This window comes from Protopterus annectens, chromosome 9.part0, assembly GCF_019279795.1.
Source record: "Protopterus annectens isolate FY-2018-M chromosome 9.part0, PAN1.0, whole genome shotgun sequence".
Taxonomy (NCBI): Eukaryota; Metazoa; Chordata; order Ceratodontiformes; family Protopteridae; genus Protopterus; species Protopterus annectens.
Genome location: NC_056743.1, coordinates 1,523,635,112 through 1,523,660,846, shown reverse-complemented (window position 1 = coordinate 1,523,660,846; position 25,735 = coordinate 1,523,635,112). Strand labels below are relative to the sequence as shown.

Sequence of the window (25,735 nt, the reverse complement as noted above, 5' to 3'; positions counted from 1 at the left end):
AGGACTATGTTCTGTATTTATTGCCCTCACCTAAGATAGTATTCCATTTATACTGCGGAATGTTACTTTTTCCCTCTATGTTTCATTCTCCATCCTCCTGGCATGATTGAGACTTAATTATTAATTCTTATCATATTCAATGTTTTTGATATTATATTCTTTGATATTATATTCTTTCTCCACAAGTCTAAATTTTTTCTCTTCTCTCTAATCAGGTCAGGTTTTATCTGGGGTGAGATAAGGGGGACTATCCCTCTCCCCCTCCATTCCTCCATTTTGATACCTATTGTCATTCATTTGGTGCATTGCTCTATTATTTAATGGTTTAATGGTGGAATAATGTAATCAACCTTCTCTTCCTTTCTTCACCCTCATACTGAATCATACCTATTGTTACTCTTCTTCTTATAGAATTCTGCTGTTATGTTTCCATTTTTATAGCAGGTGGTTTGGGGTAACAGCATCCTTTTTTTTTCAAACAGCATATCCTTTTTTTTTAATAAATCATCCAGGACTCTAATTTCATTCCAAACTTTCTAATTTTTCTATTATTTTCTTTTATAATGAGCCTCAATATACTAATACCACATTCATTAAATACATTTGTCTGCATCCTATGAGGGGGGCGGTGGTGTGAAGCTACGGATGCCCTCCCTTAGGAGGTTGTAGTCAGCTTTTGGGAAGCTTTTTACCCTGGTTACGGCTACGGGGGGGATTGGGCAGGATAGAAACTTCAAATGAGTCAGACCGATGGTCTGAGCTCACCAGGGAGGAACTTACTATGGAGTGGTGCAGTGGTCGCCCAGGTTGGTAAGAACCAATTTTAGAATGTTATCTTTCCTTGTGGGGGGAGAGATGAGCTAGTCTAGTGCATTAGAATTGATGAAGTCAAGGAATTGTTGGGTGAGTGCAATAGTTCAGGGATAGTTCCCCCAGTCTATGGTGGGGTAGTCTGTCACCAAGGATCAGGGTATCAGAGGGTACCTTGATGGAGTCAAGTAGGTCTAGGTAGGAGAAATGGGTGTCCTGAGTCATGGAGGGGTTCTGTAGCTGGCTATAACTTGGATGGGTGTCTTGCCAACTGTCAGTTGCACCTGGAGTAGATGTTCTTTGTGTTTCACTGTTGCAGTCATCACATTTAGGTTATCTGCTTGGAGTAGCCCTCAGTCGGCCTGATTATCAAAGTCTTGGGTCCTGCGTCGGTTGCTGTCTCATCTTCCGTGACGTCAGGTAGTCAGTGGTATAAAGCATGCAGCTGATGCCATTACATCAGTCTTTCTTGCCGTGTGGTGCCTGAAGCAGAAGCAGTTTGCAAGTGCCGGTCAGCCGACTCCTGAAATTTTCGTTTTCGAGTTTCAGAACCAAAGTCTTCAACTAAGTTAAGTACCTTGTGTGGGAAACTTTTTCTTGCTCTAAACCAATGTCAGTAAAAGTCAATAATTGTATTTCTTGCGGAAAGCAAATACCTCACAAAGATTTTCATTCGTACTGTATTCCTTGCCTAGGCCCTGGCCATGATATACCTCACTGTCGGTTTTGTGCCTTATTTAAGCAACAAACTATTCGTCGTCTGTATATTTACGCTTCTAAATATTTTGGTACTCTGTTCAATATGTCTTCGGTAAGCCATCCGACTACCAATAATCCCGAAAAAATGCAAAGATGAAGACAGAGACAGGCCGCCTAGGTCCAAAGTTGCAGACGACGCTTCTCGTAAGCCAGTCGCCAGTTCGCTGGTACTCTGAGGTGCTTTCGCAGCCACTGATACCTGCTACTTCAGATTCGCAGGCCTCTACTGAGACCCATTCGGAGTCCGGTATGCCGCGAGATGCTTCAACTGTGAAACCTGCGGGTGTCTCTACCTTGGATGGGTCTGGAGCCACTGTGCAGCCACCGGCTTGTGAGAGTATATTCAGGCCTACTGACTTGCATATTAAACAGACGCCATCTTCTTCTTCAACGCCTAAAACTCAAACCATGCCTAGAAAACCGACGCCCAGACTGCATGATCAGGCCTCTATGCCTAAAAAACTAATGATAAGAATGGCTGAAGATCTTATTAGTTTAATCAGGGGAAGCCAACCATCCCCCTCTAAGAGACCTAGGACTGAATTTGTTTATGCTACTTCTGACCAGGATTCTGAAATTTCTAATGTTAAGTTGTCCAATCTCGCCTTCGTTCTTGCTGGATGGATTCGGAACTGATCCTCAGCTCCGACTCAGCCACTTACTGTAGCTTGAGAGCTTTTTACTGGCTTGAGGCTACCCCTTATCCCAGAATGCCCAGCCCCAGCTACCCAGATCTCGTTTGCTGCTAGGTTGCGATCAATACTGGCTCAGGCTTAGTATAATTTTTTTGTCTCTTTTAAACTCAAATATTTTGCTTAAAATTTGATATAATTCTTCTTTGGTAGTATTTTTTAAGTTTCTTTTAATGTAAACCCCCTTATTTCATCCTTGCGCTTTACGTTGTGCTGTGTTGGCCGTCTCCCCTTAGTTGCTAGGCCTTCTGTTATTCCCAGAACTCGTTTAACTTAGAGAGTCCCCCCCCCCTTACCCCCTTAAGGACAGTCGTTTAAGTTAGAGGCTCTCCTTTAAGATCTTTATTCATTTTAGTTTTTCTATAGTAGTTTGACTTTTGCTAAAACGTCTAAGGAAGTTAAAACCTCTGGTTTTAAAAAGTGTGAATCATGCTGTCAGACGATGTCTCTGACAGATGGGCACATTAATTGTGTTTACTGCTTGGGGGCTGTGTATCTGCAGGACTCTTGTGCTATTTGTCATGCCTTTAGTCCAAGAGTCCTGCAGGAGTGGAAAAACAAGCTTATCCTCTGTGGAATATTAAAACGGGGTTCTCCGGCTAAAGCATCTCAGCCAGTGAAACCTTTGAAACCAGTCAAGCCATCGGATCCATGTTTGGAACCGACTGGTGAGCTTGACAAACCAAGTGACTTACCCCTCCGTCGGCTCCAACTGTTACTTCGGAGCCATCTCGGAGCCACAAAAGTGCTGGGTCTCCTCCTTTGGAGCCGATTCGCTCGGTGCCACAGTCACCATTACTTCAAAGCAAGTCCAGTCATCGCTCATCTTCCCACTCCTCTCGATCCTCGAGGTTATTGGATCAGGATGTGGAGAGAGTGGTCAGTAGGTTGCTTAAGTCACAGGCCCTTGCCAAAATGCTTTCGAGCCCACCTCAACAGGCTTCGGCTCCATCCGCTTTGATTTCGATTCCTCCTCCAACTATGCTTAGTTCAGAGCCGGAGTCCATGGACGCTCCAATAGTGGCTCCTTCGGCTCCAATGACATCCTCATCGGCTCTGACGTTGGCTCTGATTACCTCGATTCTTCCACCCATTGAGGTGTCTGGGCACCGAAGCTCCCTCGTTGGCTCCGAGGGGTGAAGTCGCATTGGACGCTTGTCTGACCCTGCTCACCTTCTCGGAGCTTTGGCTCAGTTTAGCTCGACTCGCACATCGGCCTCGGAGCCGTCGCCCTTGGCACAAGGTGGTATTCCTGTCTCTTTGGAGCTGGAGCCCTCCTTGTGTCGAGACCATGATGCCTTCGAGGTCATGCGGAGAGTGCCGTCCTCACAGATGGCTCCACTGTCGTTTCCACTGGCTCCATTCCCGCTCGGTGCCTGTGACAACCTCTGCTCCTCCAGCCCCAAAGCGTAGGGAACCTTTGACCAGGACACACCCCATTGGGTGAACCCTCTTTTTCCGAAGCCTCCCCAGAGCATTCTGAGCAGGCTCCCCAGAAGAGAAAGTGTAAGAGGAAGCACCTAGACTCCCTTGAGTCTGTCACCTCAGATACAGACCTGGATAAATCTGTGGGGTCTCCAAGGTCCCCCTCTGAAGAGGTTTCCTTTTCGGACATCTTTGAGATTCTCAGGCAGAGGCATAGCTGGTCTTCCATAGCCCCATCCGAGGATGAGTCTGTATACCTGGGCGCATTTGGTTCCCAACCTTCCACTTCCTGGGTGTCTCCACCTGTTGATCCACTCATGTCTGTAGTGTCTTGAAAGGCTTGGTCAGCTCCAGATTCCATGGAACCTGTCCTGAGGAGACCCAATAAATTCATCACAGCTCCCCAAGATAAACAATTCTTGACTATAGGTGTCCCAGTTGATGCCATGGTGGTAACAGCAGCCACAAAGAGAGGGTTAGCTGAAACCTCCTCATCTGTCCATCCACAGAATAAAGACTCGTACGATGGACAGATATGGGAAGCAAATGTTTTCATCAGCGATTTTGTCCCTTAGGTCCCTGAACTACCTTTCCCATTTTACTAGGCTTCAGAGGGATCTCCTAAAAGAGCTTGGAGATAACCTACAAGATCCAACAGCTGAGGGAGCTTCAGCCAAGGTAGCTACCCAGCTGGCGACTCTTAATTCAACAGTCAACTCCTCCATGAGGCTTATTTCATATGCAGCCGATGGAACGAGTAGAGCTGCAGGAACAGGAGTGGCTTTTAGGAGACATTCTTGGCTACGGCTCTGTCAGCTTGCCGAACCTTTCAGAGCGTCCTTCGCCAATACCCCCTTTGATGGCTCCTCTCTCTTTGGGCCTCGGGTGAAAGATACGCTTACCAGGTGCCAGCAGGAAGGCAAGACGCTCTCTGATGTTGGAGTCCGTTTTTCTACTCATACCAGACCATATGCAAAGGGTCAGAAGGGTGGAAGGATGTGGTTTTGAAAATCCCAGGGACCCTTGACTGATGCACGTGGTGAATTTTCCCCCAGGGGCAGAGGGGAAAATAATAACTATGGCAGACGCCACCCTCATGTCAGAGGGGGTCCTCAAAATCAGGGTGACAGATACGTTCTCTTCCAAACCCTATCAACATTCCTGAAGGGATGCCCGACTGCTTAACTCTGGAGGCAGTCAGGGATGGCTGTACAAAAAGCCTGGCAAATATTTACAAAGAAAAAATGGGTAGGGCCAATATATATCCAGAGGAAAGATTCCTTTCATTTCGTCCTTTTGTTTTGTTTAAAAAAATCCATCCAACCTCCCACAATTAAAAGATCAGGCAGTGCCCCAAGTTTCCAGCAAGAAAGAAGAAAAAAGCCATCCAGGAAGTCCCCCATCCAGAGTAGGATCGAGACTTACTCGACTTATTTTTTTTAGTGCCCAAAAAGACAGGGAGAGACCACCACTACCCCTCCTCGCAGTACAACAAAATCTGTACAAAGAGAAAAGATCGGATGGTAACACTGCAGTCCATTCTCCCCTATAGATCTTCAGGACATGTACTACCATTATTCAAAACAGGTGTCACTTCTGAGGAGCAAAAGAATTCAAGTCAAATATGTTCTTCAAGCTCTAGGGTCCATGGCAGCAGCCATTCTTCAAGTTCTCTTAGCACGCTTTCACATGTTAATCCTTCAGTGGCTTCTTTTCACACAATGGTCTTTTCAGGAATTACCCATGTCTCACATGATGCTAATTACGGAATCTTGCAAGAGAGACATTTCCTGGTGGATGGTCTCCTCACTAGTTACTCAGGGCGGCAGACCTTTCATGGAACCCCATCCTATCACCACAGTGACCACGGATGCTTCCCTGATGGGGGAGGCATTATCTAGGTAAGACTGTCAAAGGCACTTGGCGACCTCATGAGTACCACTTGCACATCAACGTCCTGGAGATGAGAGCAGTGCTCCTAGCGCTGCAAGATCTTCAAGACTCGCTCCCAACCGGAACTATTGCAATACAGATGGAAAATATGTCAGTGGTTTGGTGCAGCAACAAACAGGGAGGAACGAGGTCTTACCCCTTGTGCCGAGAGGCCCTCAGACTGTGTCAATGGGCGATTTCCTCCCAACGTTTTCTGACAGCAACGCATATCCCTAGGACATCCAACGTAGTAGTGGACAGGCTTAGCAGGGCTATCCTCATGCCTCACGAGTGGTCTCCTGAAACAGGAAATTGTGGATCTTATTTTCTGCAAATGGGGCCAACCTTGCTGCGATCTCTTTGCCTCTCCCTTCAACAACAAATGCAGCAGCTACTTCTCCCTTGTTCCTCCTCCAGGTCAGAAGGTCAGACACCCAGGGGCGCTCTAGTCCACGATTGGCCACAGGGACTCCTTTATGCATTCCCCTCTTTCCCCTAATTCCAAAAGTCATTCATAAAGTAAAATCATTGTTTTGCAAAATTATCTTCATTGGCCCCCTATTGGCCTCGACAAATTTGGTTTCCATTCCTTCACCCCCACCTTCTAGCCCAGCCTTGGATTCTGGACCCAGTACCAGACCTCTTGATTTATCAGTCAGGCGGGCTACACCAATCCCTCCAATCTCTCAAGCTCGCAGCTTGGTTACTCCACTTCCAATCCTAGCCAGGTTCCCCAATATTTCCCCAGCAGTGCATGATATTATTGTTTCCTCCCATAAGACAAATACTAGGAAAGTCTATGCTAGTAGATGGAAAAGATTATCTTACTGGGCAGAATCCAGGAATTTAGACCCTTTTACAGCTCCTATACATTACATTTTGGATTTCTTAGCAGAACTGTTTCATTCTGGTGCAGTGGCTGCTATCATCAGAGTACAACTAGCTGCCATTTCAAATTTTCACGTTGGAGTTTCTAACTCCAGCATAATGTCTCGCAAACTCTGTATGGCTTTCATGAGAGGTACATCTCTACTTAGACCCCCAGTGAAAGAGCCCCTTCCACCTTGGGATCTCAATTTGGTTCTGGCTTCCTTGATACTGCCACCCTTTGAACCAGCAGCATCATGTTCCTTGAAATTTCTGTCTTGGAAAACTCTCTTATTAGTTGCTATTACTTCTGCCAGACGTTTCAGAACTTCATGCACTATGTTTTCACCCTCCATACCTAGTTTTTTCACAAAGACAGAGTTTCTCTGAGAACCAACCCATCTTTTCTACCTAAAGTTTGTTCAGAACACAATTTAAGTCAGTCCATTGAACTTCCTGTCTTTTTCCCTGATCATTCCAGCAAGGCAGAATACAGATTACACTAATTGGATGTGCATAGACAACTGCATTTCTATCTCCATAGAACTAAAGAAATGAGAAAATCAGATCAGTTGTTCCTTTCATTTGCTAACAACAAACAAGGCCTTCCAGTTTCTAAAGTAACATTATCAAAATTATTATCGGACACCATAGCCCGTACCTATCACTTGCGACAAAAAGATCTTCCAACAAGACCCAAAGGTCATTCAACCAGGTCAGTAGCTTCTTCGGTAGCATTTCAGTCTAGCTTGCCCATAGATTCAGTTTGTGCAGCAGCTACTTGGACAGATCCTCATACATTCATTTGTCATTACAAAGTAGATGTGGTCTCCCGGGGCAGAGCTTCCTTTGGTTCCACGGTTCTGAAGAGTCTGTTCCAGTGAGCCACCCAGGATTGAGGTGCTAGGGACGCTGTCCCATCCAGCAAGAACGAAGGCGAGATTGAACGACTTAACATAAAGAAGTTATGTACCTACCATAACGTTCCATTTTAGTTGTCCTTTATCTCGCCTTCCTTTATGCGTCCCTCCCTCCTTCCCCCTTCCTTGAGGTTTGAGTGGAGTTTCTCAATGGTTTCACTGGCTAATTTGTTTTGTTATTAGTTGCTTCTCAACCAAACCATGACAGTTAACTGCATATCCAAGTTTATTAATGAATTATCTCCTATAATTATGTCCAGTGTGAGCTATCGCAAACAAGATCTGGGTAGCTGGCACTGGGCATTCTGTGTTAAGGGGTAGCCTCGAGCCAGTAAAGAGCTCTCGAGCTATAGTAAGTGGCCGAGTCGGAACCGAGGATCGGCTCCGAACCCATCCAGCAAGAAGGAAGGCGAGATGAAGGACAACTAACATGGAACGTTGTGGTAGGTACACAACTTCGTTTTTCCTCTGATGACCAGGATTTACCCTTATCTACCTATGAGGATTCTGGTGCAGAGGACTCTGTTCCCTCTGCTCCCCCCCCCCCCCAGAGGATTTCTCTTTTGGTGAAACCCTGCATATTCTTAGGGAGCACTATCGCTGGGAAAGCCAGGATTACTCTGATTCTAAAAAGAGGCTTAGGGATTTCTTACTCCTGCCCCAACACAGGCCTTGAGCTATCCCTCCTGTATTAGACATTGATGATGCCTTTTCGGAATCTAGCTTGGCCCCTGACTCTCTACCTCCTGCTCCTAGAAAACCTGATAGATATTACAGGGTTCCTGACTCTCTCAAGTTCCCTTTTAAAAATCCTACTGCGGATCCTGAGACCATTTCACAGGGACCCAAAGGCATTAAGGCTACTACTGCCAAAAATCCTACTCCCTCTGATAGAGACTCCATGGCGCTGGATAGATGGGGTAAAAAGGTATACACTTCTGCAACTTTGGCCATTAGGGCCTTAAACTGCCAGTTTGATATGTTAAAGTATCAGCAGCATATTACTGGATTGCTTAAGCAGAAAATGATGTTGATTCCGGACTGTGTTGAAAGTAAGGATTTACAAGATTTAATGCATTCTGATGAACAGGTTGGAAAGCATACTTTGAAATGTAGTTTTGATTCACTAGAGGCATCTTGCAGGTGCTTAGAAGGCATGCTTGGCTTAAAGAGCAATCTTTGCCAGATCATGTTAAAGCTAAATTGCTGGATGCTTCCTTAAATCAGGACCGCCTGTTTGGCAGCAAAGCAGAAGAAGTTCTAAAAAGATGGAGAAAAAAGCTAAATCTATGCAAACTGTTAAATATTTCCTACAAGTACAGCCTCCAAGATTTAATAGGCATTGGCCCTCTAAGAATTTGTCTTTTCCTGCCTCTTCCAGGCCTTCTCAGTCCAAACCCAGAACCAGCAGAACACCTAGGCTTCAGTCCCTGGGTACACACAGGACTAAGCAGAGGGGGGGCTCCCACTTCCAAATTGGGGAGTAGTAAGACCCCCCCCCCATGGTAAACTGTCTCAATGACTCAACTTTAAAACTTCCAAGCACTTCTCAACTGACTGCTTCTTTAGGGGGAAAGATTGCTCTGCAGGCAAAAAAACTGGGAACTCATTATCCAGGACAAATGGGTTTTAAATATAGTTTCCCAAGGATACAGATTTCACTTCCACACGTTACCATCCCCAAACGGTTGGCCAGATCTACCCCCAAATCAGTGGGCAGAGGCTCAAAAGCAAGTATTATCTCTCTTAAGCATAAAGGCTATTCAAACTGTACCAGAAGAGGAAAAGGGACAAGGTTTCTACTCAAGAATTTTCCTGGTACCCAGAAAAGACAACTCATGGCATTCTATCCTGGACCTTTCTATCTTAAACACCTTTTTGGTGATTCCAAAATTCAAGATGCTAACTCTTCACCAGTTACTTCCTATGCTAGGCAAAGATGCCTGGTTGGCAACACTGGATTTAAAGGAAGCCTACCTGCACATCCCAGTCAGGGAATCTTGCAGAAAATACCTATGCTTCAAATCAGGCTGCATGCACTGTCAGTTATCTGCACTGCCCTTTGGCTTATCTACTGCGCTCAGGGTATTCACAAAGTGCCTAGCTCCAGTCATTGCATTTTGCAGGCAAAGAAATATTCAAATATACCCATACCTGGACAATTGTCTAATTTGGGCAGAAAGCCAGGACATACTTTTGAATCATCTGGCATTTGTACAAAAGGTGCTAACTTGTCTGGGGTACACCATAAACGAAAATAAATCTCATCTGGTACCCTGTCAACAAATTATATTCCTGGGAGCAAGCTTGAACACAACTTCCCAGATGGCTTTCCTCATGCCAGAGAAACAAATTAATTTGACAACTTACTTCAAACTAATGGCCACAAAAACCCTGCTGTCTGTAAGGCAAATACTGCAAGCCTTGGGGTTCATGGCTTTCCTGCATTCTACTAATTCCATATGCAAGACTGCATATGAGGAAACTACAATGGTTTCTAAAAAGCCTATGGTGTCACCATTCTCAGGATCTAGAAGCAATGATTCCTGTCATACCTTGCCTATGGTTAGAGTTCCTTTGGTGGGCAGATGCCTGCCACCAAAACAAGGGGCTACCATTCACTCTACCCCGTGCCGCCCAAACCCTAACAACAGACGCATCAGACTATGCATGGGGGGCTCACCTGGCAGGGAAGTACATTCAGGGCAAATGGAACCCAAGTCAAATGAACCTGCATATCAATCAAAAAGAAATGTTAGTTGTACATACTCTGACAGCCAGTTCTTCCAGGACAATTAATGGTAAAGACGGACAACACCACTGTTATGTGGTACATAAACAAGCAGGGGGTATCTATTCTTACCCCCTCTGCAGACTAGCCATGGCTCTGTGGAACACAGCCTTGAGCTACCAAGTGCATCTACAGGTTCAGTTCCTGCCAGGAAAAGTAAATACACTGGTAGACGAACTAAGCAGAAATCTCATGGACCCACACGAGTGGTTACTGTGGAACCAAAGACTTTCAACATGTTGATAAACAAATGGGGGAACCCAGATATAGACCTGTTTGCCTCCTCCCAGAACTACTAATTAAACAAATTCTGCACAAGGACTCCCCACAAACAAGCTTGGAAAATGGATGCTCTGCCCTTCAGCTGGAAAAATATATCAGTTTATACCTTTCCTGCTCTGCCTCTCCTCTCCAAAGTACTACTAATGATCAAACAGGACAAACCAAGAACTATACGGATTGCATCAGACTGGTCACGCCAACACTTGTACCCCCTCTTGTGCAGTTTGTCACTGCTGGCTCCATGGCATCTGCCTTAGACCCCTACCCTGCTGTCACAGCAGGAGAGCCAGATTCTGCACCCTCAGCTTCAAACCCTGAACCTGGCAGCCTGGCCAATTACCTAATCTCTCCATTACCATCTCTCAGTAAACAAGTGTTGGATGTTATTTTGGAGGCAAGGAGGCCTAGTACTAGAAAATCTTATGCTGAAAAATGGAAAAGATTCTGTGCCTGGAACCAAACTCAAGGGATGGGCACAGCAGCTTCCAATTTACCTCAGATTCTTCAGTACGTAACTGAGATGCTTCACAAGGACCTTTCTTTTTCCTCCATCAAAATTCATGCCTCAGCCATTTCAGCTCATTACAGCACAGAAAAACCCCTCTTCTCTCATCCACTGCTCAAGCAGTTCCTCAGAGGGGCCAAAAACTTAAGACCACCCAGGAGAGCCCCAACTCCAGCCTGGGACCTTAACTTTGTATTGGAAAAACTTACTCTTCCTCCTTTTGAGCCAGCTGCAAGTGCAGAGTTAAAATTCCTTTCTTGGAAAACAGCCTTCCTTTTAGCAATCACTTCAGCAAGAAGAGTATCAGTCCATTCATTTGCCAACCTTCTTTTCTAATCCACAGAACAAAGGGGAATGGATACTGCACTCCTTAGATGTGCACAGACAACTTAGATTTTACTTGGACAGGACTAAACCTCAAAGGAAATCTGAACAACTGCTGGTGGCATTTGCTGCAGGGGCAGAGGGCAAGGTTATGTCAAAACAAACCATTTCTAAATGGATAGGCCATTGCATTCATTTCTGCTATAAGCACCGTGGAAAACCTATCCCACAGGGGATTAGACCCCATTCAACCAGGGCTGCATCTACCTCTATAGCCTTTCTCAGAGGTGTCCCTACCAGGGACATCTAGAAGCTGCTACCTGGAGTTCTGTACATACTGTCACCAAGCATTACCATTTACCAATGTTCTCTAAATCCAGAGCTGGCTTTGCCACTACAGTCTTGCAGGGCCTTATAGTTGGTCCTAATGTTATGTAAATTCCTCCTCCCACCCTTAGCTTTGGGAATCTACCGAAATGTGATGACTGCAACAGTGAAACATGAAGAACATAGTACAGTTGTGTACACTTACCATAAATGTAGATGTTAGAGTGTATTCACTGTTGCAGTCCTGGTTACCCTCCCTCCAGCCACCTGACTTCTTTTGGCTATACGTCTACTCTCCTTTACTATGCTTAAAAGTTTTTTGGTGTATTTGCTTTTTTGTTGGAGGTATAACCTTGTGTGTGTGTGTGTGTGTGTGTGTGTGTGTGTGTGTGTGTGTGTGTATGTATATATATATATATATATATATATATATATATATATATATATATATAAAATTAATTTAATTGCTTCCCATTAGGGGGGTACCTGACATCTGGGGCAAGAAAAACTGATGTAATGGTGTTGGCTGCATGCTTTATACCCCTGACTACCTGACGTCATGGAAGATGAGACAGCAACTGACGCAGGACCCAAGATGTTGATAATCAGGCCGACTGAGTGTTACTGCAAGCAGATAACGCAAATGTGATGACTGCAACAGTGAATACACTCGAACATCTACATTTATGTTAAGTGTACACAACTGTACTTTCTAGTGCGTCATGCTGGAAAACCATTCTGGAGGTGTGCTTGTCTTTAATGAAGATAGAGACTCCACCACCCTTGGCCTTCTTGACCTCATTTTGGGGTCAAAATGTATGGAATGAGGTATAGCCTGGTAAGGCAGAAGTGCTCTCCACAGCCTTAAACCAAGTTTCTGTGACTGCACAGATGTCAGCATCTTCCAGTGCGAGGAGCGCTACCAGTGAGTGCATCTTCAGGTTAAGGCTCTTAGCGTTATGTAGCATTACTTTCAGTTTGGTTTTGGACAGATATTTTATGTTGGAAGATTTGTCTTTGGGACATTGCCTAAAAAAAGGCACAATGGGGGAGGCAAGAGCCTTGGCCAGAATACGAAATCCCAGGGATAACAGATGGAGGCCATCTCTAGCAAAGCATCGAGGCCTGTCAACCATATCATCTCAGGCTGGATCCCCTTTAAATTACACCAGAAACTAAGCCAGTTGCTGAAGTTAGTTATTTTTTGTTGTAATTGTAGTATCCTTCTTGATGAAGGTAGAATGCTGCTTAGGGATAGCGTCATACCTGCCTAGGACACATACTTTGAGAGCTCAATCATGTCTCTTTTCATATAGTCAAGGGGAGGTACGTCTGAAGTCATTCACACCAACATTCACACCAACATGGACAATGACAGAGTTATACTTTTATCTGTTGTGGAGGGACTTAAGTGCATGAGTGATGAGGTGGATTCTGGCACCTGACAGACAACTGACCGTGATCTCCTTGTCAAGCCTGGTGAGGGGGACGTCAGTGTGTTTCACAATTAAGCTGCCAGCGACTAGTTTGTTTGGTTTATTGTTATGCCTTATGGGCGATGTTGGTTTATTGTTATGCCTTAGGGGCTGTGCTTGTGAGACACTGGTGTGTTGCCTGCTGATTGTGATGTGTTTGGTGTTGTGTGTGGAATGTTTGTGAGTTTGTTTTGGAGGTCTGTGCTGTTTTATTGAGGACCTCTGCAAAGGTGGTAGTCTTCTGTGCTTGGCAATGTGTTGTGGGTGGTGTGTTGTTTGTGCTGGCAATCTCCTCTTTGTCAAGAGTACTGACTGTGGAGCGAGAGAGCATGGATTTCAGGTTACTGAAGTAGATGCATTCTCACAAGTAGAAGAATTATGTGCTAAGAGAAGAGGGTTGTCCGTGAACATTAGGGACTTGCTACACTGTCTCAGTATGCCCATGTCGACCAGGCTGGAAGGAGAAACTGATGGGAATTGTCCAGACATAGTGGTCTGAAATTTGGACGGACTTATGGAGAGAGGGCTTTGATAAGGGTATGTCCACAAGAATGTAGACCACAAAAACCTTCTTAAATGTAAAATAACTGGCCTGAAGGCCAAGTGCTGAAACTAAACCTAAGAGGCTTAGAATACTAGACAATGTAATCAGGCTACTAACAAGCAGTAATAAATGCAGAGAATAAAAGCAGTTGAACAGTTAATAGCAAGCAGCAAAGCAAAATAAAGTAGGAAGAACACAATTATAGTAAAATCAGATGAATAAATTATAAAAAAATTAAATTTTTTGGTGGAGAGGGAATTAACGGAAGATAATTCAATATTAAGAAACTAAGGGGGTTGGCATTCCCAAAGGCTCTCTCTGCACACAGTAGAATGAGGTGATGAGGTAGGACAGGAAGGAGTATCACAAGTCTGCTGGGTGGAGTGTCCAAAATCAAATTTACAGCAGGGGCAGGCAATTCCAAAGCCACCAAGTTTAAGAAAACACTTAGGCTGGAGAAAAACAAAATGCAGAGACCAGCAGCATTGAATCAAGCAAATAAATAAATGTGGTACAGTTTTGTTAACTATCACTGAAACAGATCAAGTGCAGAAAAAGTATACTTATATTAGCTTTGTGTATCCACATGGCTATAGAATCAATCACAGCCAGGCTACAAGGAGCAGGAGCAGCTGTGGTACTGACATAGTCTCACAGAAATGTAATCCCTTATACCAGTAGTATAAAAGGAAAGTAGACCCTTAGGCAGTCAGCTAAACACACAAGCAGTTTGACCAGTAGCTCGCACCTTCGATAGGCTGGCTTCACAGAATGTAAAGCAACCCCCACTGTGAAACCAGCTGAACAAAATGCAGAGTCCAGCAGTATTCAATCAGGGGAATAAGTAAATGCAGTGGTTTTGTTAAAATGCGGAGAGAGACCAGCAATATCCAGTCAAGCAAATAAATAAATGCAGTAGTTTTGTTAACTGTCACTGAAACAGATTAAATGCAAAAAAATTTACTTGCATATAAAAAGTGTACACACCTGTGTTGAAATGCCAGGTTTTATGATATAAAAAAAAAGAGACCACAGTAAATCATTTCAAAACTTTTCTCACCTTTAATGTTGACCTATAACCTGTACAGTTCAATTGAAAAACAAATCTGTTAGGGGAAAAATATAAAAAAAACGTACAATAAGCTGGTTGCATAAGTGTGGACACCCTTAAACTAATACTTTGTTGAAGCACCTTTTGATTTAATTACAGCATTCAGTCTTCTTGAGTAGGAGTCTATCAGCATGGCACATCTTGACTTCCAATATTTGCCAACTCTTCCTTGCAAAAGTGCCCCAAATCTGTCACATTGCGAGGGCATCACTTGTGCACAGCCCTCTTCAGGTCACCCCACAGACTTTCTATTGGATTTAGGCCTGGGCCATTCCAAAACTTTAATTTTCTTCTGGTGAATCCATTTTTTTGTTGATTTGGATGAATGCTTGGGGTCATTGTCATTTTGAAAGGTGAAATTCCTCCTCATTTTCTGCTTTTCAGCAGAAGCCTGAAGGTTTTAGGCCAAAAGTGACTGGTATTTGGAACTGTTAATAATTCCCTCCACCTAGACTAAAGCCCCATTTCTAGCTAAAGAAAAGCTACCCCAAAGCATGATACTGCGACCACCATGCTTCACCATGGGCGTGGTGGTGTTCTTTTGGTGATGCAAAGTGTTGTTTTTGAGCCAAATGTACCTTTTGGAATTGTGGCCAAAAAAGTTCAACCTTGGTCTCATCAGACCATAACACATGCTTTTGGGAGACTTGATGTATTGTTTTGCAAATTTTAGCTGGGCCTGGGTGCTTTTCTCTATAAGAAAAGGCTTCCTTCTTGCAGCCCTACCCCATAGCTCAGACATATGGAGAATACGGGAGATTGTTGTCACATGCTGTACACAACCAGTTAATCAGTCTCTTTAATTGATGGCAGGTGTGTACCCAAGAAGACTGAATGCTGTAATCAAACGGTGCTTCAACGAAGTATGTTTATGGGTGTGCACGCTTATGCAACCAGCTTATTGTACCTTTTTTTATTTTTTATATTTATTCCCCTGACAGATTTATTTGTTTTTCAATTGAATTGTGCAGGTTATAGGTCACATTAAAGGTGGGAAAAGTTTTGAAATGATTTATTGTGGTCTCATTTTTTATATATCACAAAAACTTGGCATTTTAACCAAGGGTGTGTACACTTTTTATATCCGCTGTATATCAGATTTGTGTATCCAGATGGTTACAGAATCAATCACAGCCAGGCTACAAGGAGCAGGAGTAGCTCTGATACTGACAGTCTCACAGAAATGTAACTCCTTATACCTTCACTGCCTTTTTCCAGTCTCTTCTTCCTCTGGCTTTAGTCACAGCCAGGGAATTTCTCAGGGTCCCTGAGTTCATGGCTTCCACTATCCCTATGCTCCCTTTGACCAGGCTCCACATGAGAAAACTGCAGCGGTACCTGAAGTCATTGTGGTTCCAACATTGCCACCTCTGGACTTCCCGGTACCCTTCCTTCACTGTCTTAAGCTTGAGCTTGATGAATCGAGTGGATTCATCAGCTTTCTCTCAAACCTGAGTTTCCTTTCCAAACTCCAGTCCCAACTTAAGCTCTTGCATATGCCTCAGACAGGGGATGGGGCCTACTTTGGCTATTCAGGGTACCTGGCCTCTTCATCAGAGGTCGATACACATCAGTATAAAAGAAGATGAGGGCTTTGCTTCTAATTGTTCAGGCTTTTCATTCCCTGTTTCATCTCGGGCCCCTCAAAAGTTTCACAGGCAACACCACAGTGATGATGTATGTCAGCAAGCAAGGGGGTACAAGGTCCTATCTTCTTCGCAGACCAGCTCTTCAGGTCTGGAATCTAGTTGTCCAGTGTTAAGTGACTCTTCAGGCAGTTTACATTCCCCTCAGAGCACAATGTAGTGGCAGACTGAGCAGGTCCAGCACACAAATGCATGAATGGATGCTTCAGAGAAATGTGTTCCTGGACATAGTCCAGTGGTGGGATATTCCTAAGGTAGATTTTTTTGCCTGTGCTCGCTTCAATAAGCGCACTCTCAGGCGCCGGGCGGAGTTCGCTGAAGACTTTTTCGGCGAAAAATTCAATTATATAATGCTGTTGGAACTACCGACATCGCAGACTCCTAAGAAACGAAAAGACCGGGACCGACATCCTCGGCCCGCATCTTCCACCGACACCACGCCAAAACCTACCGCGAGTGCCCCAGTTCCCTCTGAGGCGGTTATTTCACCGCTCCGAACCGAAGACACCGCATTACCGATACCTCCGATACCGGAGACCACACCGACGCCAGTTATTGATTTTCCTCCGGATACTGAAACCGAGGAAATGCCCGAGACCATTGCTGTGGATAAGGTCACTCCTGCACGTGGAGCTGATAGGCCTCCCATGTCCATGTCTATCAAGGCCTACACACATGCTAAGGCAGCCAGCAAGACCAAGCACCTTACTGCTAAAGCCTTACCTCAGCCTACTCCTGAAACACAAATCATGACTATGGCGCAGACTTAATTTCCATGATCAGAGGTTCCCAGGTCCATCCAGAGAGGATCCCAGCCTCCTTCTGATAAGAGGCCCCGGGTTGAACCCTCTGACCCTCTCCCTTCAGATGAAGATTCTGAGGACTCTGTTCACTCTGATAGCCAGGAAGAGCCCTTCCAGACCTATGAGGACTCGGATGCAGAGGATTCCATCCCCTCGGCCTCCCCTCCTGAGGATATTTCTTTTGGGGAAGTTCTGCATTCCATGAGGGAACATTTTAAGTGGCAAGGCCAGGAATATTCTGATTCCAGAAAGCCTTGAACCTTCCTTAAAAAGCCCCAACACAGGCCCTTAGCTGTACCTCCTGTGCTTGATGTTTTGGATGATCTATACTCTGACTCCAGTGTTACCCCTGATACTCTTCCTCCTGCTCCTGCCAAGCCTGATAGATACTATAGGGTCCCAGAAACACATTCTCATTTCTTTAGGGCCCATGCTGTTGATTTAGAAACAATTTCACAGGGACCGAAAGGGGTTTCAGCTACCACCTCTAAAAATCCTTTACCTTCCAACAGGGAAGCTAGGTCATTAGAGAGATGGGGGAAGAAGGTCTACACCTCCACTACTTTATCTATGAGAGCTCTCAATTGTCTCTTTCATATGTTTCAATATCAGGATTACCTGTTAGATGATTTACAGAAAACATTGGCCTCTCCTGAACCTTTAGATAGGAAATCTTTGCAGGAGGCTGTACATAATTCTCAGCAAGTTAGCAATCACTTTCTGCAGTGTGGATATGATGCATTGGAAGCTTCATGTAGGGCAGCTATGACAGGGGCGGCCATTCATAGACATGCATGGTTAAAAGAACAACCTCTACCAGATCATGTTAAGGCAAAACTTCTTGATGCACCCTTGGAAAAGAACAAGCTTTTTGGTGCTAATGCTAAAGATGTGTTAAAGTCCATTGAGGAAAAAGCCAAGTCAGTTCAGACAGTCATAGATTTCCTCCAGGTTCAGCCTCCCAGATTCAGCAGAAATTGGCCTTCAAAAAACTGGTCCTTTCCTAATCCTGAAAGATTTCAAAGGGGTAAAAACAGGCGTGGCCGAGGAAGAGGGCAATACAGAGGTTCCTACAGGGGACGACAATGGCAACCAGCAAACCAAAGAAGTGACACAGGGGTTTCTCCTGCCCCACAGGGACAATCTCAATGACTTTCCTCTACTTCCGCTGACCAAGGAGCAAACAGAAGCTCCTTTGGGCGGAAAATTATCTCTGTTTTCAGACAATTGGCACAGATTGACAAAGGACAAATGGATTTTGGACATTATAGACCAAGGTTACAGGTTCCACTTTCATACCTTACCAAGAAAACAAGGCATGCCAAACCTACCACAAAACCAGAGGGCAGAGGCTATCAAGCAAATTTCTCTGCTTGCTCAGATCAAAGCAATAGAAAAGTTCCACAACAAGAACAAGGCCAGGGGTTTTACTCAAGACTGTTCCTTGTTCCAAGAAAAGAAACTCAGTGGAGACCAATACTGGATTTGTCCACATTAAACACTTTTCTCATAGTACCAAAGTTCAAAATGCTGACTCTACAGCAACTCCTTCCCATGCTGGGCAAGGGGTCTTGGCTGATTACTCTGGACCTCAAGGAGGCATACCTGCATGTCCCTATCAGACACAGCTGCAGAAGATACCTCAGATTTCTTGCAGGGCCAGAGCATTATCAATTCTCAGCATTGCCATTTGGCTTATCTACTGCGCCCAGAGTATTCACAAAATGCCTGGCTTCAGTAATTGCTCTTTGCAGGCTCCAGGGGATCCAAATTTACCCGTACCTGGACGACTGCCTCATACAAGCGGACGACAAACTGATTTTGACAAAAAACTTGAATTATGTCATACAATTGCTACAGGCTCTGGGATACACAGTCAACTTCCAAAAGTCAAGACTTCAGCCATCCCAGCAAATAACCTTCTTAGGAGCCAAACTAGACACAGCCTCTCAAATGGCTTACCTGACAGAAGACAAGCAAAAGAAGTTAACTCATTATTTCAAAGGTTTGGCAAAGCTCACCCAGATAACTGCAAGGAGATTCCTACAGGCCCTGGGTTATATGGCATCCTGCATTCTCCTGGTTCCATTAGCAAGACTACACATGAGAAAGCTTCAATGGTACCTAAAAAGCTTATGGTCTCAGCACAGCAACAACCTAGAGACAACCATACCGCTCATTCCATGCCTACAGAAGGAATTTCTATGGTGGGTCATGTAAGCCAGGCAAACACAGGTATGCCATTCAAAAAACCTCAGATAACACAGACCATCACCAAAGACGCCTCAGACCTTGGATGGGGGGCGCACATGGAGGGCAGATGTATTCAAGGACAATGGTCTCCAAAGGAAACACATCTGCATATCAACCAAAAAGAAATGCTGGCAGTAATGCATGCCATCGAGGCCTTTCAACAACAACTTCAGCAAGGCCACCTGCTAATACGGACAGACAACACCACTGTGATGTGGTACATAAACAAGCAGGGGGGGCACCCATTCTTACCCCCTTTGCAGACTGACAATGAATCTTTGGGAAAAATCACTGAGCCTAAACATACAGTTGCAATCCCAGTTTGTTCCAGGCAAAGACAATGTGCTGGTGGACAGCCTAAGCAGGAATTTCCTAGACCCCCACGAGTGGAGGTTACATCCAGAAATCTTCATACGACTCACCTCGACATGGGGCAGGCCAGAAGTAGACCTATTTGCCTCCCACCTCAATCATCATCTACAAAAGTTCTGTTCAAGGACATATCATCCACAAGCATGGAAAACAGATGCTCTCTCATTCAACTGGAACTTCCTAAAAATCTATGCATTCCCACCTCTGCCACTGATGACCACAGTATTACTAAAGATCAAAGCAGAGAAGCCCAAGGGGATCCTAATAGCTCCAGACTGGCCAAGACAGCACTGGTACCCACTACTATGGAGCATATGTCACAACAAAAAGTGGACCCTTCCCCAATGGCCCCAACGTTTGACTCAACACAACTTCAAGACAGTACATCCCAACATTCAGACGCTGCAGCTAACAGCTTGGGAGATCCCATGAATAACCTCAATCTATCTCTCTCCAAGGAAGTTCAGAGGATACTAACAGAAGCCGAAGACCATCCACCAGAAAGGTTTACTCAGCAAAATGGAAGAGATTCAGCATTTGGAATACCAGCAAGGGTCATGATGCATCATTATTGAACATCCCTCTCATTCTGGAATATTTGGCAGATATGCTACAGAATGGACTCTCATATTCTTCCATAAAAATACATGCTTCAGCTATTTCAGCTAGATATAACACTGATCCACCTGTGTTTTCACATCCTTTGTTAAGGCAATTCCTTAGGGGAATCAAGAATATAAAGCCACCAAGAAAGGCTCCAGTACCAGCTTGGGACCTCAACTTTGTCCTAGAAAAACTGACTCTACCTCCCTTTGAGCCAGCAGCTTCTGTGGACTTACAATTTCTCTCATGGAAGACAGCTTTCCTGTTGGCAATTACCTCAGCAAGAAGGGTTTCGGAATTACAGGCCCTAATGGCAATGCCACCGTTCATAATCTTTCACAGAGACAGGGTCTCCTTACGAACCAACCCTACATTTATGCCAAACGTGGTATCTAGGGTTTCTTTAAATCAAGCTATTCACCTGCCTACTTTCTTTCCCAATCCTGAGAACAAAGGGGAAAGACTGTTGTATACCTTGGACATTCACAGACAACTTCGCTACTACCTGGACAGAACCAAGACCAGTAGGAAGTCTGATCAGCTTTTTGTAGCTTACGCCCCTGGAGTACAAGGAAAAGCAATTTCCAAACAGACTATTTCAAAATGGATTGGACATTGCATCAGATTCTAGTATTCCTTCCATGGAAAGAGTGTACCAGCCAATGTCAGACCACACTCCACCAGAGCTACAGCCACCTCAACAGCATTCTTAAGAGGGGTGCCTACAAAAGACATTCTAGAAGCTGCTACATGGAGTTCCGTGCATACATTCTCCAAACACTACAACCTCCCTTTATATTCCAGATCCAGAGCAGGTTTTGCTTCGGCAGTCCTGCAGGGATTGATAGCTACACCATCCTTTTCTTAGAGCATTCCACCTCCTCCAGCTAAGCTATGGTATTCAACCCATATGTTATGACTGCAGTTGCATTCTTGAAGGACATAGTACAGTTTTGTACCTGCCATAAATGTAGATGTCCGATAGATATGCAACTGCAGTCGGGTTTTCCCTCCCTCCTTCCCCTCTATGCCTTGGGTCCACTCCTCTCCCTGTTATCCTTAGCTGGGGATATCTGTTATGGTGTATCTGTTTATTGCTTATTTATTTGTCTGGAAACCTGTTTTGTCTTCCAATTTGATTACAGCCTTCCTTGGAGGGCACCTGGCATCTGGGGCAAGAAACACTGAAGAAAATGGCGTCGGCTGATGCTTATGTACTCCAGCCGCTCTGACGTCGGAGAGAAATGCACCATCAGCCGACGTCAGACCCAGACTTTGGAATCCGGCCGACCGAGGGCTGCCTGAGGCAGGACAACTCATATGTTATGACTGCAGTTGCATATCTATCGGACATCTACATTTATGGTAGGTGCAAAACTGTACTTTGTTGCCTATCATTGATTTTCAGAGGGCATCCTAAGCATCCCGAGAGAATTACACCAACTACGTCAGTCCATGTCCCAAGCTACTTAATATATAACCCAGTGCTGTCTGACAGCTATGAGCGAAAGGATATGATTCACTGCAGACTGATTCACTGTTACTTTGGTCATCAGAAGTAGGCAAAGTGAATGGCAGTGGCAAAATAAATGAAGTAAGAAGCTGCTGCTATCTGGATGGAATTGTTAAGGAATGGAAAGGAAAAGTATAATTGCTGGATACTCAAGAGAACTTAGACATTGTGTGTGTGTGAAGGTAAGCTGGTGTGTGCTGCTGAGAAAATAAAATGGACAAATTCAGGGTTTTACATTGCTTCTTTAAGTACATCTGCAGTACTTAAAGGCAATCTGTTTTTTTTTTCTGCCCTGGGTGGTTTGCTGCAAACTTGATGTTTTTTTGTTGCAGGAGTGTTACGCTAAGATAATTTGTGGTTTCTCAAAGAAAATTCCCCGAGTACCATACTGAAATACATGTTGGTTTGCATTTCATGTGTTTCCTGTTACCAGGTAGACACAATAAACCTCTTTGACATCATAGTGGTTGTAATGGTAGCTTGCTGTAAAAGCCATAGTATTAGGACTTTTGGTGAGAAGAATACATTAGCCACTTTTTTAATGAATCCTTATTTTGCAAAATTTCCCAAGTCTAGCTATTGATCTGGGGTCCCTGTGCTGTGCTGTGCTGTATTTGTATCAGAGCATTACTACTTTTGCATTGTTTTGCTTTAGTTTTACTTTTACCTCTACTTCCACTGCCATGCTTGGTGTTAACTTCTAGATTATTTAATACAAGCTTGTACCAAGAAGCAGTGTTTTGCAGATTTTTTCAAGAGTACCATTTTGACCTGGGAACCCTGTGCAGTGTTGTGCTGGGTTTGAATCAGAGCATTATTTATTTTGCATTATTTTGCCTTGCTTTTACTGTACTTTTCTGTTTACTTCTGCTGTACCTGTCTGTTATCTCATTGATAGTTCTGTCAGCTGCTTAGTATTATTTAATGTACTATTGTGGCAAGTGACTGAGTGTGTATGAGCAGTTGTATGTTCTCAGCGACTTGCCACAAGGGTATGAGAGTGTATGAGCAGTCTTTCTTGCTGTGAAAACACATTGTTGCATTTTTGTATAATTTGTGTGATTTAGCAGGAGGAGCAGAAGCACGGTGATGCTCATTAGTAGCTTAAAACAGTTTAACTCAATGGCTGTCAGTTTCACTTGGGTGTACTCTGAGGGTGCTGCTTTAACGTCATTGAAGATACGGATATATTTAACTATAACCTGAGTAGTAGAATTTTTCTGGAGTATTATTTAGTGACTGCTTTTAAATCCATCAGCACAAATGCTAGACTATTAGTTTAATACTCTAGCATTTGTGCTAGAGTATTAGTTTAATTCTCGCTTAGTAATTACTTTAATTTGTAAGCATGGAATAGTAATAACTACCATTTACATTATGTCTGCACAGTATTTGGAGCTTTTTAGGAGGTCTTTCCTATAACTATGCACAGCACTTGTTCAGACTATTTAATAAAGCACTCATGCATTCATAAGTAGATTCAGCTTTTCTTCAATTTATACTCATACTTATAATCCATCCATCCACAACCCCTTCTTCCCATTTTTGCATATGGAGTCAGGGTGTCACTTCAAAAGTGGCAATCATCTAGAGCCAAGGTTTATACCTCTAGCTGGCTAGCCCTGCTGCAGTGGTTTTTGCACATCACAACTATTGCCCATTTAAAATGGCGATTCCATCTACTGTGTATCTTTGGAGTGTGGGAGGAAACCCATGTGAACATAGGGAGGACATGCAAACTCCACACAAAAGGCATCCCAGGTGAGAATCAAACTGGGGAACACCTTGCTGTGAGGTGATAACACTATCCACTGAGCCAGTGTCCCCTCTCCTCCTTTCCCCAGTACTTGTAATATAACCTTAACAAAGTAATAGAGCAGCTCAGGGCACTATTTTTCATCCTCTTCTTTTTCTTGTTTGATGTTAAATTATCTGCCATGTAAATGCTATTTGTAAGCATTTTATGCCAGCTGTAAGAATTGTGAGTACCATTAATAGACCTAAGAAAGGAGGACTTGTTAACTAAAGCTGAAGTGTTTATTTCACTAAAGCATCTTATCTCTTGTGACTAAACACATGCCTGCATTTATATTAGTTTTGACTTAAAATATAACAGTCCAACTTTTTTAATTGTTCATTTTCACTATACCATTATAGTGGATGCAGCACATTTTTGTATTTCCAACTGGTGCAGTTCTAAAGTGAGTGATCCTTCACTGTACTGTATTATATGCTCCCACAGATAGAGTTTCTTGGATATATATATCCTTTAGTGAAGAAAAAAAGCCATTTCTTTATCTGAAATGTCACATGGTTAGCAATGAAAGTGGAAAATTGATAATGCAGATTTAATGTAGTTCAGAAGTGTGGTTATTTGGAAGATCTTGAATTGCAAATTGAATGAATATTGGCTGACAATCTCTGGTAAGGAGTAGAAGAAAAACTATAAATCCTAAGCATGCAATCATAATGTTCACTTCAGCATTACAGGTGGTGAGGTCTTTCACTTTTTCTTTGTCTCACAGAAACGAAACCGTTTAATTAAACATATCACTGAGGAGTTTTCTGAGCTGCATCAGTTTCTGCACAAGGAAAAAAATCGCATTTTAACCAGGTTGTCAGCTGAACAGGTGAAGAATTTGAAATCATTGAATGATCGTGTGCAGCGACAGAAGGAGAAGGTAAGCCTGTCAATGCCTGCATTGGTAGATGGATGTCATGCCATACAGATAGTGGTAGTCAGAATTTTTGGATAAAATGCCATGGGAAACATTATATCTGATATTGTTAATCCTCATTCATTCCTTACGCATGGGTATCTGTCCGAGCTTGGAACCGAGCCGGCCATTTTCCAAGCTAGCGTCTACTTCAAACTCTCGAGCTAAACTCTTACCCACAACCCCCCTCTCCATGTTACCTCAGATTCCATTTGCCGCATTGCCATTCGGCCGTGTCAAGCTACTTCTCTTGAGCTAAGTACAGTCAGTTGTGTTTAATAGCTTTACAGATTACTTTTCTGTCAGAAAAGTTCATATTTTATTGTCTCTTACCCTGTCGCATCTAGCGGTCATAATTTCTTCAGGTTTATCTGCTTTTTTCTTTACCACTTTTACTGCGAGGTGTTCTCCCTTTACCACCGTTGGTAATTCTTTTCCCTTTTTCTCTCATACCTTCGGGTACTCTCTTGTACCATTGTTGATACCTTTTCTATTAATTAATTTGCTGTCATGGCAGATAAGAAAGGTAGTCCGGGGTTTAAGCGGTGTTCTGATTGTGGACACACTGCCTACTTCTAATGCACACTCTGTGTGTTTATTGTTTGGGAGCTTCCTATTTGTCTGTTGACCCACCCTGTACTATTTGTGAGAACTTTTCTAATAGAACCTTGTTGGAAAGGAAAAACAAACTGATACTGAAGGGACTTCTAAAATCTCCCTTTTCAGAGGCTATTTCTGGTTCGGAGGCCTCAACCCCTCCTAGAGCCCATAAGAAAACCTTGGATGTTCCTACTAAGGCTAAATCTTTGCCTTCATCCCTGGCTGGGGACTTCCGTGAACCAAAACCTAAAAAGGCTAACGTTTTGGCTCTGGCGCTCTGTGTCAGCCCCAGTGCTTTCGGTGTCTAGACCTTCGGCACTGAGGCCTACGGCTCCATTAGTGATTTTGGCTCCGTCTTCTCCTGCAGCCTTCTATATATCGGCACAGAGAGGCTCCTCGGTTCAGACCATTACCACTCTATCGGCACCGACCGTTCAGTCGGCGCAGACCTTGACCGCGTCGGC

The 25,735-nt window shown here is 44.0% G+C and overlaps 1 protein-coding gene across 4 annotated transcripts in view; it reads left to right on the top strand.

Annotated features, from left to right (window-relative positions):
* The window catches only part of LOC122812153 (E3 ubiquitin-protein ligase TRIM4-like), a 778,173-nt gene that overhangs the window by 349,359 nt on the left and 403,079 nt on the right, over nucleotides 1–25,735 (top strand). For all 4 annotated transcript variants that reach the window (XM_044084468.1, XM_044084466.1, XM_044084465.1 and 1 more), the window contains one exon: nucleotides 24,480–24,635. In XM_044084468.1, coding sequence (XP_043940403.1) covers nucleotides 24,480–24,635 — 156 coding nt within the window. The remainder of the gene's footprint in view (nucleotides 1–24,479; nucleotides 24,636–25,735) is intronic.